Genomic DNA, 16396 nt, shown 5'->3' with positions numbered 1-16396 from the left:
GGACAAACACCACTGGCAGATACACTCCACACAAAAAAAAAAAAAAAAAAAAAGAGGGAACAGTGGCGATGGTCTTTCATGTCATAGACAGGAATCTGGGAGAGTATGACAGCGAGGTCTCCTCACTGTCAAAGACTTTCACCTGACCCTCTTCACCACTCATTGATATGTTTACCCAGTGACATCAAACAAGAGAATGCACACTATGTGTTTTTGTCCAGGCAGGTTTTCTATCTGCAGAGCATTCACATAATCCTCCCAAGCTCTGTTTTTCTCTTTCATTTTAGTAACTTATGGTCAGAGATTTAGGAATTTGCAACAATATAGAATATACAGTCTCCAGAGACTAAGAATCATGTTGTGAATTCCTTTTTTTGATTTAGTAACTAATATAAAGATTCTCATTCTTGAGTTAGATTTGTGATCATTAATAAAACTATTCTTCCTTCCAGGTGTTTTGGTCTGTGCAGTGTGTCAGTTGTGAAATCCTTTGTCATAGTCTCTTGTATTCCCACACTGTCTTTGACACTGTTGTGCTGTTTTTTGACTACTATATCTATAGATGACACATGTCGTGCCATATTAGGATCTTTACAATTAGTCAACCGAACAGCCTCCCTAACAATGTTAATCTAAGAGTCATAGCATCTGAGTTATGGGAACAATGGTTAAGCAGTGAATCTTGTCACCCACACACACACACACACACACACACACACACACACACACACACACACACACCCCTAGGGTTAGGCTTTCTCAGCTTTTGAGTGACTGCTATTCTCTCAGTGTTGTTATTATTGCAACAATTCTCCGGCTTCAGTTTGGATTGACCAATCTTTTCATACTTCAGATAATCATTAATGACAAGATGTGACATGAAGTATTCAGAGTATGTACGTGTGTCAGATCAAACTGTGAGTCACGAAGTTGACTGTAGGTTCATACTCAAGGCTGGGTATCATGAGATGATACCTGAGTTTCAGTACAGCTGAAGATCAAAATGAAACTTGTTGATACATTAGACTTATAAGCTGGTTTTTCTACAAAGCCTCTTTTTTCATTTGACAAATATTTTCTCAAGTGTTTGATGTTCTCTAAAGAAAAGCTGCCATGCAAGAATGATGCCTAGATTAAACAGACTAAAATTGGCAACATTTAGATTTACATTTCATCAGATATTTTATGCCAGCTTTCACTACTTTACAGTTCCAAAATGGGCTATGGACACATTTCACTTAATACCAAAAGTACTGACATTCAAACTAGAAAACTAATTTGATTCACTTACAATGTATATTGACCTTTATTATGTAGTATTGTATTGCATATTGAAACTGTATTTTGTAGTTGTTTAAACATAGTAGCACACATGCTTCTTGTGTCATCTCGTTTAGGCAAAACATGAATTAAGTCCTTCATAATTGGCTTAATACTGAATAAAATAGTTTTGTTTTAAAAAATGGTTTTGCATCTTTCTCTTGTTACTTAATTTGTATGGCCTCTGCACAAAATGATGTCAGAGAAATAAGAAATTAGATCTGCCATGGCATAAGAGCAGTCAAGCTCCTCTAAATGGTATTAAAGTGTGATAATTACCCCTGTGTTACTGGCCAGAAAGAATTAGCTTGTGAAAATGTCTCAAAAAGACAGCGTAGAGAGTTTAAGTGATGATGAGGCATAATGTTCAGTGTGTGATTATTCATGATTATCACCAATAACCACAGGGTTTCAGTATATCCTGGATCTGACAGGACTTATCCTGTCTCCAGGGTGAACTCAACCTTGACACTGCTCTAATCTCATCTCTGCTGGAGCAGCTCTCAGGCGTTGGTGAATTTCCTTCTTCCCAAGTTCCCTTCCCTCTTTCTTCTTTCTCTTCTCTTTTTTTCCACCTCGCCTCTCGCAAACTCAGACATGAACACAGACACCCACCCAACCCAGACATTCCACTTTGACAGTGACTTTTGTGTCTGGAAACGGAGCAGCTGGACGGCCACATTGTGACTTCAACCAACCTTACTGACTCGCCAGTCATTCCTATGGTTGTCTGTGTTTTAGCTTAGTACTTAGTAATCGACTGATTACTCACTGCAGGTTTTGTGGTCTGCATCTGTCAGCATCACAGACCATTTCCACAGCATTTCATGTAAGGAACTGCCAAAAATAACCAGTGTTCATTTTTGGGATAAACAGCTGGTTTCAGCAAAATTCTGTGTATGAGTTTTGAAGGCAGTACCTTGGTCAAGGGCACCAAACATACATATCCCATCATCAGGGAGCATGCAAAGTCCACAGAGAGGAACACTCGTATTTAATTCTGGAGCTTCTGGCTGTGGAGTGACGGTGAGCCACTGAGCCATAGTGCTGCCCAAAAACAAATAATAAGTTCAAATTTGCCTCAGTTAAAGTAGCTCTGAGCCACGTGGTTCCTAAATGAAACTGCAAATTAAAAACGACTTCTTGCAACTCTTTCCATTATTTGTTATTTGTGAACAAACATAAATGTCTGACAGCTTGAATTTCTGACTTCTGACTTAATAAGATTGTCATTACCTCTAGGAGACAGCACGTCTCCCCAACTTGATCATTAGCCAAGATATAGACTTGAAAAATCTGTCTCCGTTTTCCAATGAGGAAAATCACATTGTTTTTAAGCAGATACATGGTAGATTAACATTTCACTTCATGCCTCTGTTGCACGTAGGGCATTCGACGCAGATGGTGCATTTGAAAACATTTTACAACAGCACAAAATGAGAATACATGTGAACTACTGTGCAACTTGTTTGCGTGACTCAAGGACAGTCTATTGAAGGATGCCACTTTTGATGCTTTTGTCCCTTTCTACCATTCTTTTACAGTTTCCTTTCAATGTTCACCTATTATGCAGGTCAAAAGCACAAATGTATCCTTTGCATTTTCTGATTGAATGCAACAATACACACTGTCCTTTTGCTTAGCTGCTGATTGGCTACACAGTAGTCCTCTGATCATCACAATAAGCTTACTTCACCATATCCGGGCTGGCACACAGCGTGGGCCTTCAGAAAATAGAAAACTAATGGCTGTGCACTGTTAACACAATGGGCACTCGTATTTAGTCCCAGTCTTTATAAAACACTTTGTAGCCACAGCAGGTAGAAAGAGAAAGGCCGCCTTTCCCCTTCCCTCTGTACAAACAGGAAGCGAGAGGCAGAGTGAATGAAAGAGAAAGGGACGGTGAAACTGAGATGAGGAAACATAAAAGAAGCTCGGGGTCTGGTAAATGACAGCCCCGTCATAATGAATTCCCCTCTGGTGCTACTCTTTCATACCTGGTGTTTGTATGTAACCGCACTTGACATGCTGCATTTTCCCTTTGCTCGATTCTTTTTGGCCCCTCAGCTTAGATGTTTTGTCCCTGTGTATCCCTTATTGTCTTGTTAGTTAATGGGCCCCACTTTCTGTTTCCCTCCCTCCACCCAGGACGAGCGTGAAGCAAGAGAGATGGTGAAGAGAGAACAGGACGAGGCCTACCGTCTGTCTTTAGAGGCTGACCGTAAGAAGGTACTTTAAAAAAAATAAAACAAACTGTCTTCCTGCATCACTGGTATTTTCTATTACTTTTGTTTCCTAACATCTCTATCAGCTCCCGATGACGTTTGTAAAGTAAAACCAAAGGCTTGAAACATCTACTCATTAGTTGAGTTAGTTGTGGTATATTCGACAGTATCTATGGCGAGGTTTAACAAAAAGATCAGTACCGCTTTTACTGTAATTTTAGGTTCTGTTATTTCAATGGGCATCACCTCTGTTTTTCTTGTTGTAAAATTATTGATATGATTTGACAATAGCCTTTTAATCATATTTAAGCATCCAGCTGTGCATAAGAGCAATTGCTTGCTGTTGTAATACTTTTGGATTTAATGCCACTGAGTGCTAAAATATTCATGAAATACAATAACCATTATTCAGTTTGCCTACAAAGCAGACCATTTTAGCTTTAACTCACAGTTGCCCTGACACAATCAAAGTAGAGAGGCAGTTTGAGGCAGCCTTGATAACCAGCTAGCAGGAACTGATTCAGTACTTGACTTAAGTTGTATTGTCACTGGCCGTACTAGATTTAAAGACGTTAGGGGCCAGAATATCAGGTTGCTTGGCTCACTAGGATAATAACCATAAGTCATCAAAGCAAAGTGACAACCTGCGGGCAACACAGTAACAGTAATCTTTAGCACTGTATGTCAACTCTGTTTTATTTTGGCTGTGCTGTTACATTGATTAAATTCTTTTCTGTCATTTTTAGAGAGAAGCCCAAGAGAGAGAAGAGGCTGAGCAAGTTCGCCTGGAGCAGATGAGAAAAGAACAGGAGGAGGAGAAGGAGGTGAGAAGACAGCCATATACACATATGAACATTTCTCAAATTATATTCCATCGTTATCAGTATAAGGCTGAATAGTGAAATGTTTTGCCAGTGCACAGTGACTGTACCATTGTACGTTTTGTCATTTGTTTTTGTTTGTCTTGCTCTCACTTCACAATAATAAGTGAATTATATTGTGGTATTGGTGAAACCTGCCAAGTAGTGAAGTGTGTGTAGTGTGAGTGAAAAGGCATACAGCCATTTCTGAAGAATGAAATATCCTAATTACAGTGAGGCCCATCCCTGTCCTTGTCACCTTACATACACAGTTATTGTTGAGTTTAACTGCTTTACATTGGTACTGCACACAGCCTCACATTGAAACCTAACTCAACAAAAGACTGAGGCAATTCATGTACACAGGCTTGTGCACAAACACACACCGCCCAAGCAAACAGATATATTCACAGGAAAACCATTATTGTATGTGAAGAAGGGGCTTACACACACACACACACACACACACACACACACACACACACACACACACACAAAAGTGCGCGCGCAGGCAGACACACTGACACACTGTCACGCACACAGGGAAAACAATAATTGTCTGTGAGGACGACACCATTGTTGTAATACAGTCTATAGTAATACAGTGTAGTCCTCAGTGATTGTTGTTTACTCAGCAGCAGCGCCCCGGGGCACTGAGAGGTATTGGGTGACCCAGCTTGCTCAGGTGATTTGTCTCAAGTTAAACAGACAACAACAAAAGAGCCCTGGACTGGGCCTTCTTAATTATATCACTGTTGTCCACTAACCAAACTGTGTTCACGCTTGTGTATTTTAAGCAACAATGGCCGCCATGGCCTTGTGTTTTTCTACCTAAGCGCCATGGTTTCTATGAGTGATCTTGTGCTGCAGTCTTCATATTCATAGCTACATCACAATGGCAAATTGAGATTTTTAAACTCTTGTGAACCAAAACTTGATATATGACATGAAACAACTTCCCATGTGTACTGTAGTTTTAGTTCTATTGAGCTCGGGTCCACAGATACACTGGCAGACAAGTACACAGAAAATTAAAGAAAAAAATATTTAAGCAATTTCAATTGATTATATTCATCAGTTTCAGTCCTTCATGACCTGGTTATGTTTTCTTTTCTGAGAGAGTCACTGCAAAATACAAACATCATGATCTATACAGGAATTTTTTTGGGGGGCTTTTGTGCCTTTATTATAGAACAGTGGAGACTGACAGGAAATGGGGTAGAGAGAGGGGAATGACATGCAGGAAAGAGTCGGGCCGGTCGGGAGTCAAACTGGCGACTGCCTGCCAAGATCGTCTTGCGCTCACGTGGTACGCGCCCTAACCACTCGACTACTGGGCTGCAGAAGTTGACAATTTGTAATGCTTGAATTAGACTCTCATTATTTACACCAGATGAAGTTGGAAAAATGATAATATAGTTTAAAAAAATCTGCTTTTATCTCTACCCACGTGTGAACATTAGATTATATTACAAATGCAACTCTTCATCAAACAGTTCACTCAGGCTGCTGCTTGTTTTATCATTCCTCCCTTACTACATTATCCTGTGCAATACTGACCGGCTGATTTTTGGCCACAGGGAGTTATTGTGGACTGACTGTGGTTACAACTCACCCCTGACCACTAGATGGATACATCTGTAGGCTGCAGACATTTTGTTGCAGCAATTCATTGTCTTACCACAACAGTAGTATCTAAACATTGCAGTGTTTTTGGACTCTAACTATAAAGGTGGAAAGTTCAACAGCCCAAAATTTAGCTGCTCTGATCAGTTTTTTTGTTGTTTACAGTTTTCAGTTGAGTTGATTCTTAAGCAGCAGTAACATTGTAGTGTATATAACAGAAACTGCAGACACAACAAAAACAACAGTAGCCACCAGAGAGTAGACGATGCTAGAGGGAATGCTTTCTCTGTGATTTTGAGTTGTGTTGGTGGGTGGGGTGGGGGGGGTTGTATGTGATTCATGTGCCTGTGTGGGTAGACATTACTATTTACCTCCTTCAGGGGGTCTTAGCGTATAGTTGTGTGACTGTCAGGTGCACCCCCTCCCTCCCACCTGTCATCTGTTTGCTTTCTGTGGTTAGTGGAGTGGAGCTGGAGAGGCAGATAAATGGACGGATAGATGCTTCTGATTGTTTGTGTGGAGCAGCCAGGGCCTGAGGCTCGACCAGACGTGTGTCCTGTGGTTTCTTTAGGGACGCTACCTCTCACTTGTGTGGGTGTTTATGCTTCTGTCTGTGGTCGACTGTCTGTCTGCATTTATATGTCCGCCACCGCACCCGCACTCCTGTCTGTTATTTGTGTGTGTGTGTGTTAGTTTGTCCCCAGGGGCCACTTTAACTCAGTCAGCATCAGCTCTTATACCTAAGGGAGCTGATGGCGGGGCGGCACGTGCCCTACCCTGCCCACCCAACACCAGAAGCTGCTAATGAGCTACTGTTGTACACTCTTATGAAATATAATTGCATTATGGTGTGTAAATAAAACCGGGGCGTGTTGTCACAGCATATGCTCCCCGGCTGGCCAAACAGGAACAACAAGCCGGGGGGGGAGGAGGTGAGGGGCAGGAGCAGAATGAAGAGGAAGGCTCAGGGGAGTGGCTGAAGCGCGGTTTTCAGAACACAGGAGAGCTGATTAGCTTTGCTGTGTAAGATGACAGTTGATTGCAGTCTTTGTACAGGATACGCCACCATCGACAGAATTACCAAAGTTAGTATCTGTAAGATTTTCGCTCTTATAATACAAGTTGAAACTATCTGTGATGAACACTGAGATAATCAACAGCCTCAGTCTTAGATTTCCCTGACAGGGTGGCTGAGCAGCAGTAAGACAGCATGAAAGTGGAATACACTTGGCTGTTTCTAACGTATTGAAATGCTGCTTGGCAACCTTCAGAGCTACATCAGGCTTTAGGGAACAGGGTGAGACTCAGGACAACTAATTTAATAACATTCTCAGGACAAGAGGATCCTTTAATTAATGTGAGGCAACTGTGCTGCAGTCAGATTCTGGGAGCAACTTCTTGGCTTGTCTTACATACTTGTTTGGATAGCGTACCGTCATCTCCATAACTGCCAGTGTTACTGTTGAGTCTTTGGTTTAAGTTTTCTAGAAACACAGAAAGACAGGGCTGCATTTTAATGTAACTGCACTTGACTGAATGTCAGATTGTTTTTCTTGTATAGGGCAGGACTGGATCTGCTTCCTGGTCTCCCTCCTCTCCTGCACTTATCCATGTAGTTTTATTATTGTGTGTCTCTTACAGTTGTGTTTTGAATTAGCAAACAAGCAAGGTAAATTAGAAAAATGTATTAATCAGAAAGGAGCACCCCATTGATTTTGTCATTTTAGATCATCACTGAATTAATCTAATTATGAACTTATTATTTCTGGCTATCTGTCACAATATTACCCACACTGAGTCTGGTGTGAACAAACTGTAAAAAAAATCAGTAATGCAAATAGGCTTGCGAAAAAGAACTGCAGCACCGGTGATGGCAGCTGCAGCTCATCTCCTGTATGTAAAGACCTCTGCCCTCAGTCCGTACCGTGAAGCGCTGCGTATAAAAAAAAAAGTTGCTCAGCTGTTAATTTGCCCTTCATTTCTTAAATTCTGCAATGAAAGTGGTACGCAATGAATGGAGTATGCATCATCTTGTGAAGTGAAGAAACACTGTCTTATTTCCACAAGTTGGAGGAATCCTCAGAGTCAACTTCATTTCATTTCTACAGATTTCTCTGTTATCTCTGTTTCCAACAGAGAAATCCACTTATAAACAGGTAGCTAATTAGCATATCAGTCTACTCTAGTCCTTATTAAGTGTCTCCCAAATTGTCAATGTGCTGTACTAACCACAATACTGGATTTCTTCCACCCCTTCCTCCAGGCAATCCGCCTGTCACTGGAGCAGGCCCTGCCGCCAGAGCCCGTCGAGGAGGCTGGAGAGCAAATCAGCAAACTGCGAATTCGCACACCAAGTGGGGAGTTTCTGGAAAGGCGTTTCCTGGGCAGCTGTAAGCTCCAGGTCCTCTTCGACTTTGTAGCCTCCAAGGGATACCCCTTTGAAGAGTTCAAGCTCCTCACCACCTTCCCTCGTAGAAATGTGAGTGGTATATCTAACACACACGCCCACAATTGTCCTCTTCTGCTCACACATTCATGTGCAATAGTGAAAAGGCTTTAAAGACCAACACATCTAATCTGTTATATTCACATGTGGAGGGGTAATGGCTTTTTACCATGACAGTTTGGTGCTGTCCTCCACTACAGCTCCGTGCCCACACAAACAAACGCTAAATTCATCCTTAGTGCAGAAGAGTAGCAGCAGGTTATGAAGTGTTCTCAACCACAGCTAACATCTCTGCTGGAGAGATCCACAGCTGTAATTGGCTTTTCCGTTTGGGCCTGGGCTGAATCTCAGGTGGCAGCTGTGAGTGGAGAGCAGCAGAGACAATAGTTAAAAAAAATCAGTTGTGGCTGATTGATGATTGTTTGCAGCGTTTGTGTGCTGCAGCAGCACCAATGCGTCACTGTCTATATCTCCCTCTACCTGTGATGGGGCAAGTTAAGCCGAGTGTTTATCCATCCACCTGCGCACATGTATTATTCAGTGAATATTAATTAGTATCAGTCCATTGTGAATACAGTACACTGCGACTGTGGGTAGGATACAGTTGTCAGCACTAACAGTAGTATTCTCTATGGCTCTTCTGCTGACGCCTGGCAGCACTCCGTCAGCTACAACCAGTCATTAGAGGGCTTGGTCGCCGCACTCCATGATAGCAAGCTAATGAGCACTGTTTTAACTACCAGTTTAATTAGCCATGCTGCTGGAAACAAAAATGGGATTTCCATTAATCAAGAGAAGAGTGCATGTGGAGGGTGGGTGGTGGTGGTTGTATAGAGGTGTGTGTGTGTGTGTAGGCTTGCCCAGGCAGTGTGCCATCTTAGTCTGTTGAGACCGCTGGGGCAAACACCTCAAACTAACACACACGTTAACACGTAGCTCACACTCTTCATTTCGTCACAATCACACACTTCAACACATGCACAAATATTTTCAAGTAAACACATGCCCCGCTCACAACTTTGTCACTTAAAGGATTCACAGTTGTCTCTTTATAATCAAGAGTAAACATGTGTTTGAGACAGAGATAAAGATGTGTCTGCATCGCAGATGAAATTCCGGCAAAAACAGGATGGGAGGATTAGAGGGGTAGAGAAGCGAGAAGAGGATGGTGACTGCAGAACTAGTCAAAAAGAGAACAGAGAAGACAAAAGCTTAAACAAAGAAAAGATTTAATCAGAGAAACAGTCTGAAAGAGAAAGGGATATAGAAGACAAGTGGAGAAGATATTAAAAAGAAGAAGATGGGAGATAATTCCAGAAAACAGAAAGGCGAGAGATTTGGAGAAACAGAGGAGGGAAGCAGCTCAGTGGTAGTGCCAGTATGAGGCTGTGAACACAGGCCCCTGTCTAATCCTCCAGCTCTGTGTTGTAATTAAATGAGAGGGAGCATAGAAAGCCTCCATCCCGTCCAGACGCTCTCACTGTTGCTCTGCCAGGATCAGAGGATAGAGGATAGACCACTATTGCATTTGTAATACTGCACAACTGTTGAAACCTTCTTTCCCTTTTCGAGTTCTCTGTGGCTTTGTGCAGTGTCACTCTTTCTTTTGCTATTTCCCTCCTCTTCAGCCCGCTTTATTTCATTTCCATTCATTCAGCTGTAACACAAATTAGTGGATCTACGCAATCCAACTTGAGAACACCAAGTGAAGTTTTATCAAATATTTTGGTCTAAAACTACAACATTATTGACCAGGAGAAAGGGCTCTATTGTGAATCTGTAAATCTAGAAACACGAGTTTCTTCTCATTTGTTAGTCAACTTTTGAGACTTTGAGATAAAACATCAGAACCAGTTCAGATCTCTCTGATTCATGCTTTTGCCACCTTCCTGTAGCTTAGCCAATAAGTGTCTATTAGTCTCCAATTTTTGGACTCGGTCTTTTCCTCAACATTTGGTATCAGTGGCTTATCTCTTCAGCACTACAGCAGGCCTTACACTGGCTTCATTTGTACTAGGCTTAGCCGTGCTCAGGGAACTAACCCTTTCTCCGTTTCTATGACTGTCAGCGAGTTTGAAGAAGGGAGGAGGGGGGCTTTTTAGTGTTTCAGTTTTCAGCTTTTCATTCAAGAATTTCCTCCATTTTCTTTGATACTTGTTGAGCACAAACTGCAGCTGAAAGGCCCGAGGTCTTCTCCCTCCAGCTTGTGGTGAACATGTTTAGACTGCCGGTATAATAATCGGCAATCGGCTCTTCCTGGCCGGCTGCTCATAGACACCCAAACACTGTCAGAGGAGCGTATTATTTTTCTCACAGTGATACTGTACTCTATTTCACCTTCTCTTAATCCTTCTTCCAGCTCTGTGAGTGAATTTGCCCAAATGATTCATAGACAAAACCTGAGATGCAGAAAAAATAAACAGTGGCACAGAAGAAGCTGTGTGCTGCACAGCAATAGATTTTACATCTGTTGTACTGGTCTGTTTTGTTTTTCTTGTCCCTCTATCTGACTTGTTTTCACAGGAAGAGGGTAGGTAGTTTATTTTAAAAGTAGTTTCATTCAGAGGTTCTTCATGACTGTTCTTATAATATTATCTACAGAACGCAAACCAAGAGTGTGACACTCTGCTTCATCTCTGAAGCTACACAGGAAGTGTGGCTTCATCACAGGCCACAAACACAGACCAGTATCTCCCTCATCTGTTAAACTCTCTGTACAGAATGTGTTTACCTTATTGTTACTTGATGTATGTGCAGAGTTTGACATTAGAGGGCTGTTTTCACAATTCTTCTGTTTGTGAAAGTTTTTCTGTGCTCACCTTAAACCCGAGTTTAACATGTGAACTGGAAATGTGACACCTCCCCTGCACATACTCTGAGAATGGACTTTTCGTTGAAGTAGGAAAGAGCCAGTGTCTTGTAGTTAAACTTTAGAAAATATTTGCATATTCATAAATTCATAGTTATTCATAGATTCTGGATTTTTTTCAATGAGGGAGGAGGAGTAATTGAAGTTAAAGATGTAATTTTATTCTAGGTTATCAGACACTAATTATTAATCAGTGTTTTTAAATATCTTAAAACATGTCCAAAGGGAATTTTTGATGTAAAAAGCTGCATCTGAGCTGAGTTTTACCAGCCCCCTCCTCACCTTCAGCCCTCTCCCTCTCCCTCTCTTCTTCCTTCCAGCTTTCCCTCCCTCTGTCTCCTTTTTCCCTCCTCTTTCCTTCTCTTCCTGCCTCCCTGCTTGCACAGTCCCCATCCCTTGCAATTATACTTTTGTTATGCTCTCCAGTCTTTGTATCCTTCCCCATGTGCATTCTCACTTTTTCCCCAAATCCCTTTTAAATATATTTTTTAAGCATAAACTAGTCTGTCTTCATTTATCCTCACTGCACTTGCTCTCTCGTTTGCTCTCCCATTTTTCTGTTTTTTCCCCTCAGACCCACCCCCCCCCCCCCCCCCCAGACCCCCCCCCCCCCCCCCCCCCCCCCCCAGTCTGTGCGGTGCATTTCTCCCTTTGAAGTACCGTATTCTGGTCTGTTCTTTTCTGTTCACGCCCCGGCGCTACGTGCTGTCAACGCTCCTGGCAGCAGATAATGATCTCCCACTGCTTTTGTAATTGGCCAAATAAACACTTGACAACACTAGTTTAAAACAGACAAGTTATTTGGTTTTAATTAACATAGTAGGGCCTGTAATGGCTTCATTAAAAATGCGTTATTTCAGCTGCACGTTTGATTATATTGGAAACGGACATCTCGAGGGCCTGTGTTTATTTTCCCTTTCTTTTCTTTCACAGCCGAGCGTTGCTTAGTGTCGCCTCCCCTGTTATATCAGTGTGTTTTATTCATTTGAATCAAGTGACTTACAATTGTGGTATTTATTTTAAACTTCACATTAAGTGCTAATTATGTGGTTTTAACAGTGGTGAAATCTGCTGTTTCGATAATGCCAAATACACGGGGGTTATGCTGATATTAGCTGATTATTTTATGTCATACAATTTTTCATAAGGAAAGAAAGATAAAATATCAAAGACTGCCGAGAAGCACCATCTGTCTTTTTAATTGCTTCCAGTTTTAAAATTAGGCTTTTTATTGCTGAGCTTCCAGATATTGTATTATCTATTTAGATTTTGCCTCAGGCAAAGTTTAATTCAGTTTTTATTCTGTTAATTTATGTATTTTTAATTAACAACTGGAAAACCTTTTATTTTCCACAAATACTACTTAGTCGGATGAAAATCTTCGGAAATTAATTTCATCTCTTAAATTAGTCAGACATTTCTCTAATTCAGCTGATTGATTTGATCAAAATTGGCTGATGAAAATTATATTGACTCGAGGTTAAAAACAAACTGCAAGCAGAGAGCTAGATTGTGTCTGTCTTATGTATGTATGTATGTATGTATGCATGGCTGTGTAGGCACAGGAGGAGAGAATATGGCTTAGGCAGAGCAGAGGAAAAACAACAGCTTTGTTTGTTGACAGATGCCTCCATGCTTATGGTCTGTTAATTGGATAACAATGTAAACAATCACCGATGGCGCCCGTCTCCTGTGTCAGTGTGGCATCTTGTTTCCCTACTTTCTTTTTCAGAGTCAGATGCTGCTCTCCCCCCGTTGTCTCTCCCTGGTGCACCACGAGCACAGATTCTCATCCCGATTTCACTCACAGCACACACACGCTTATATGTAGTCCACAGACACATGACTACACACACACACCTGCTCCACCCCGAAGCCTCATTTACTCCTACCTGATGCTGTGGTGTCATAACAGCCTGTCGGGTTCATTAGCATGGCAGCCATTTGCGACGCGCTGCTCCTGAGGTGGGAAAAGGAACGCAGCAGCCCTGTTGGTCGTTTTCCCCACCGTTGGGATGGAATATGTTTGTGGCAAACACAAACACACACACACACACTCATAAAAACACGCACACCATTTTACCTCTCTTCATGGCGTCTCGCTCCCCGCTGTGCTATGAGGCAGTTGACTAGGTGATGGGCATAAGGTTGATGTGGCAGTGCCTCCCTGCTCACACCAGGCTCCCCAGGACCCCGCTGAGAAGTCAAGAGTCTAAATGACACGTTGAAATGAGGACATGGAGATGAAAGACATGGAGTCGAAGTGCACATGGGTGTGACATTTCCAAACACCCTTGGGAGACGGATAGGTTGTCTGATGCTGATATGTCCTCCTCACCTCTCCCTAATTTACTTGCCTTCTTGTTTTTTCTTTTCTCACCCTTTGCTCAGCGTCATTGAACACCCTCTGGTTTTTACAGATTTTGTAGTTAACACAAGTTTAAATGTGTAGATTGCTTTATTTGTTTTGAGTGTTTACTCATGTCACTGTTTTTGGCCTCTAAAGTAACAGTTTTTCTGGTTTTACCAGACTCAGTGTTTGTCACCACGTAGACACTGTCCATTGTACACATGAGGGTAGGACTTCTTTCATTCTTCTTTGGAAGTCACAAAATAAAAATGACCAAAATCAAATGCACTTGATTGCTTCGACACAATTAAGACTGATAACACACTTATAATCTGCAGACGGTGAGTGTAGGTGAAGCCGGTGGTTCGGTTCGTGGTCAGAGTTCACGTTTCCCTCCCTACAATAGTCTGCCTCAGACCGATCACTCTGCTTGTTGTGAGGTCGACCTTTAACACGCTCGGCTTGTCCTCCGACCTTCTACAGCAGGTACAGCAAGCTGCTTAATTATCCCACTGCGAGGTTAGAATAGGAGCCCTAATCAGAGGGGCTGACGCAGCAGTCATCAGATAAGCCCTGGACACATCTCGGTGTCACACCACCTCGCCCATTCAGCCCAGGTGTTAGATTGGCCCGATGTAACTCAACCCCTCCGGTGATTAGCTCACATAAGCTAAGAGGCCCACAGGGGTGGTGGGTGTCAGAGAGAGAGTCAGATTGTCCTGCTTAAAAAAAAAAAAAAAAAAAAAAAAAAAAACATACACAGGTCGGACCCCCTTCGTGTAAGCTAACTTGATCAGCTCCGTTGTGGGTGGTACTGAATTATTCCTCTGCTTGTAGACAATAGCTGTTGTACTATTGAACACAGATAAATGTTTCTCTCCTCTACAGCATCAGCTATGTTCCTGTTTGACCTTTGTCACTGCTGAAATTAGTCATTATTAGCCTTAAAAAAAACACACACAGTTCCCTAAATCCCTGCTACTCTCGCTCTCACACATGCACGTACACACACACACACACACACACACACACACACACTTTTATAACGCACACTCTTTCTCCTGTCCTGTAACCTTCATCAGTTTGTTCTGGACTGGAGCCTTTCCATGAAAACAAACCTGATGGTCCTCTTAGGGAAACAAAGCTCTTGCTGCTCAGATTACTGCCTCGACGTTTTTTTTAAACATGATGTTAGAATAATACACACCATACGCGCCCTCTTTGACAAATGCACACACACACACATTCATTGAACTCTTCAGTAAAAGCTGGATCGCTGGGCCATGTTCACACTCATGAATAAATCTGAGAATATAATCAAAATAGTTAAGATAATATGATTAAACTAGCTTTAAAACTTGTTTGACTCCATCATAAAGTTTTGTCTTCCAGATTTGTTGCTTGTTTGTTTTCAAATTGGTTCACTTTGCTGAGCAATTGTGTTTCATGTGGTGAAAATGGCAGCTCAGTTTAGATGCGTGGTCAAAACAGAGAGGAACATGTTGGAGCATTAAATGGTGCTGGAATTATTTATTTATTAAGTAAAAATGCAAAACATTTACTGTCTGCATCTTATCAAATGTGAGAGTACGCCATGACATTGTGTGATATTGTGATAGATATTTTTCATTATAATAATGTCAATGATAAATCAGTTAAAAATAAATAAATTTCAGGTTCATTGATAATAAACCTAACATTTAATTGCAGTTCTAGCATCAAACCATTTGGTTAGTGACACTCTAATGTTCTCTCCATGCCCCCCCCCCCCAATCCCCCCCCCCCCCCCCCGTCTCCTCTCAGATCACCCAGTTGGATCCAGGGTCAACTCTGCTGGAGGCCAAGTTGTTTCCACAGGAGACGCTCTTCCTGGAGGCTAAAGAATAGGAACAGGCCCTCTGATAGCTGAGAGGACCGAGTGATTGACTGATGAACTGGCTGGACACATACTAGTCACCGAGCATGGCCCCCCCCCAAACCCCCCAGTCTGGGCCTACAGTACACACACAGACGCGCACACACACACACACACACACACACACACACACACACACTCACCGACACACACCAATACACAGTCCTCTATCTCCTCTCAGACCTACATAAATACACTGGCATGCACATCCAGTGACACAAAAGTGCAAGTAAGCTTCTCTGCCCTCGGCCCGGTCGTGGTACATGAATGCCTGGTGTACACGTGTTGCACAGAGGAGCAAAGACAGTATCATAAGCACACAGCCAAACATTCACCTCACCCAAACCTTCTCTCTCTCTCTCTCTCTCTCTCTCTCTCTCTCTCTCTCTTTCTCTCTCTTTCTCTCTCTCTCTCGCTCTCTCTCTCGCTCTCTCTCTCGTTCTCTCTCTCTCTCTCTCTCTCTCTCTCTCTTTTCCAACTCTTCTCACACTCTTAACAAATTCACGTTCCCAACTGCTGTCATGGTTTTTCTCTCACAACACAAACACAAACCCAGTACGATAACAGCATTGAGAGACTGAGTAGACAAATCTTTGTCACAGAAAATAAAAAAAACAAAAAAAACAAAACAAGGACTTGGTCCCCCTTGTTTCCACATTCAACACACCAAGGCTGCTTTTTTAGAACATGGTTTTTGTGTTTGAAATCCAAAAAATGCTAAAAAAGAAAAAAAAAGAAAAAAAAAAAGGAAATAAAATAAACAGCAAGAAGAGATGTTGCCCTGC

The 16396-nt window shown here is 42.0% G+C and overlaps 1 protein-coding gene across 1 annotated transcript in view; it reads left to right on the top strand.

Moving 5' to 3' along the window:
• The window catches only part of faf1 (Fas (TNFRSF6) associated factor 1), a 60793-nt gene extending 44719 nt beyond the window's left edge, over window positions 1-16074 (top strand). The window contains exons 16-19 of the mRNA XM_071487780.1: window positions 3469-3549; window positions 4292-4369; window positions 8295-8510; window positions 15500-16074. Coding sequence (XP_071343881.1) covers window positions 3469-3549; window positions 4292-4369; window positions 8295-8510; window positions 15500-15583 — 459 coding nt within the window. The 3' untranslated portion in view covers window positions 15584-16074. The remainder of the gene's footprint in view (window positions 1-3468; window positions 3550-4291; window positions 4370-8294; window positions 8511-15499) is intronic.
• Window positions 16075-16396: the final 322 nt, after the last annotated feature.

The sequence above is a fragment of the Trachinotus anak genome, unplaced genomic scaffold (genome assembly GCF_046630095.1).
Source record: "Trachinotus anak isolate AG129_WGS33_773 ecotype Australia unplaced genomic scaffold, CSIRO_AGI_Tana_v1 ptg000010l, whole genome shotgun sequence".
In the NCBI taxonomy this organism is placed as follows: Eukaryota; Metazoa; Chordata; class Actinopteri; order Carangiformes; family Carangidae; genus Trachinotus; species Trachinotus anak.
Note: the sequence above shows the minus strand (reverse complement) of the source record. Positions and strands in the feature narration are given on the sequence as shown.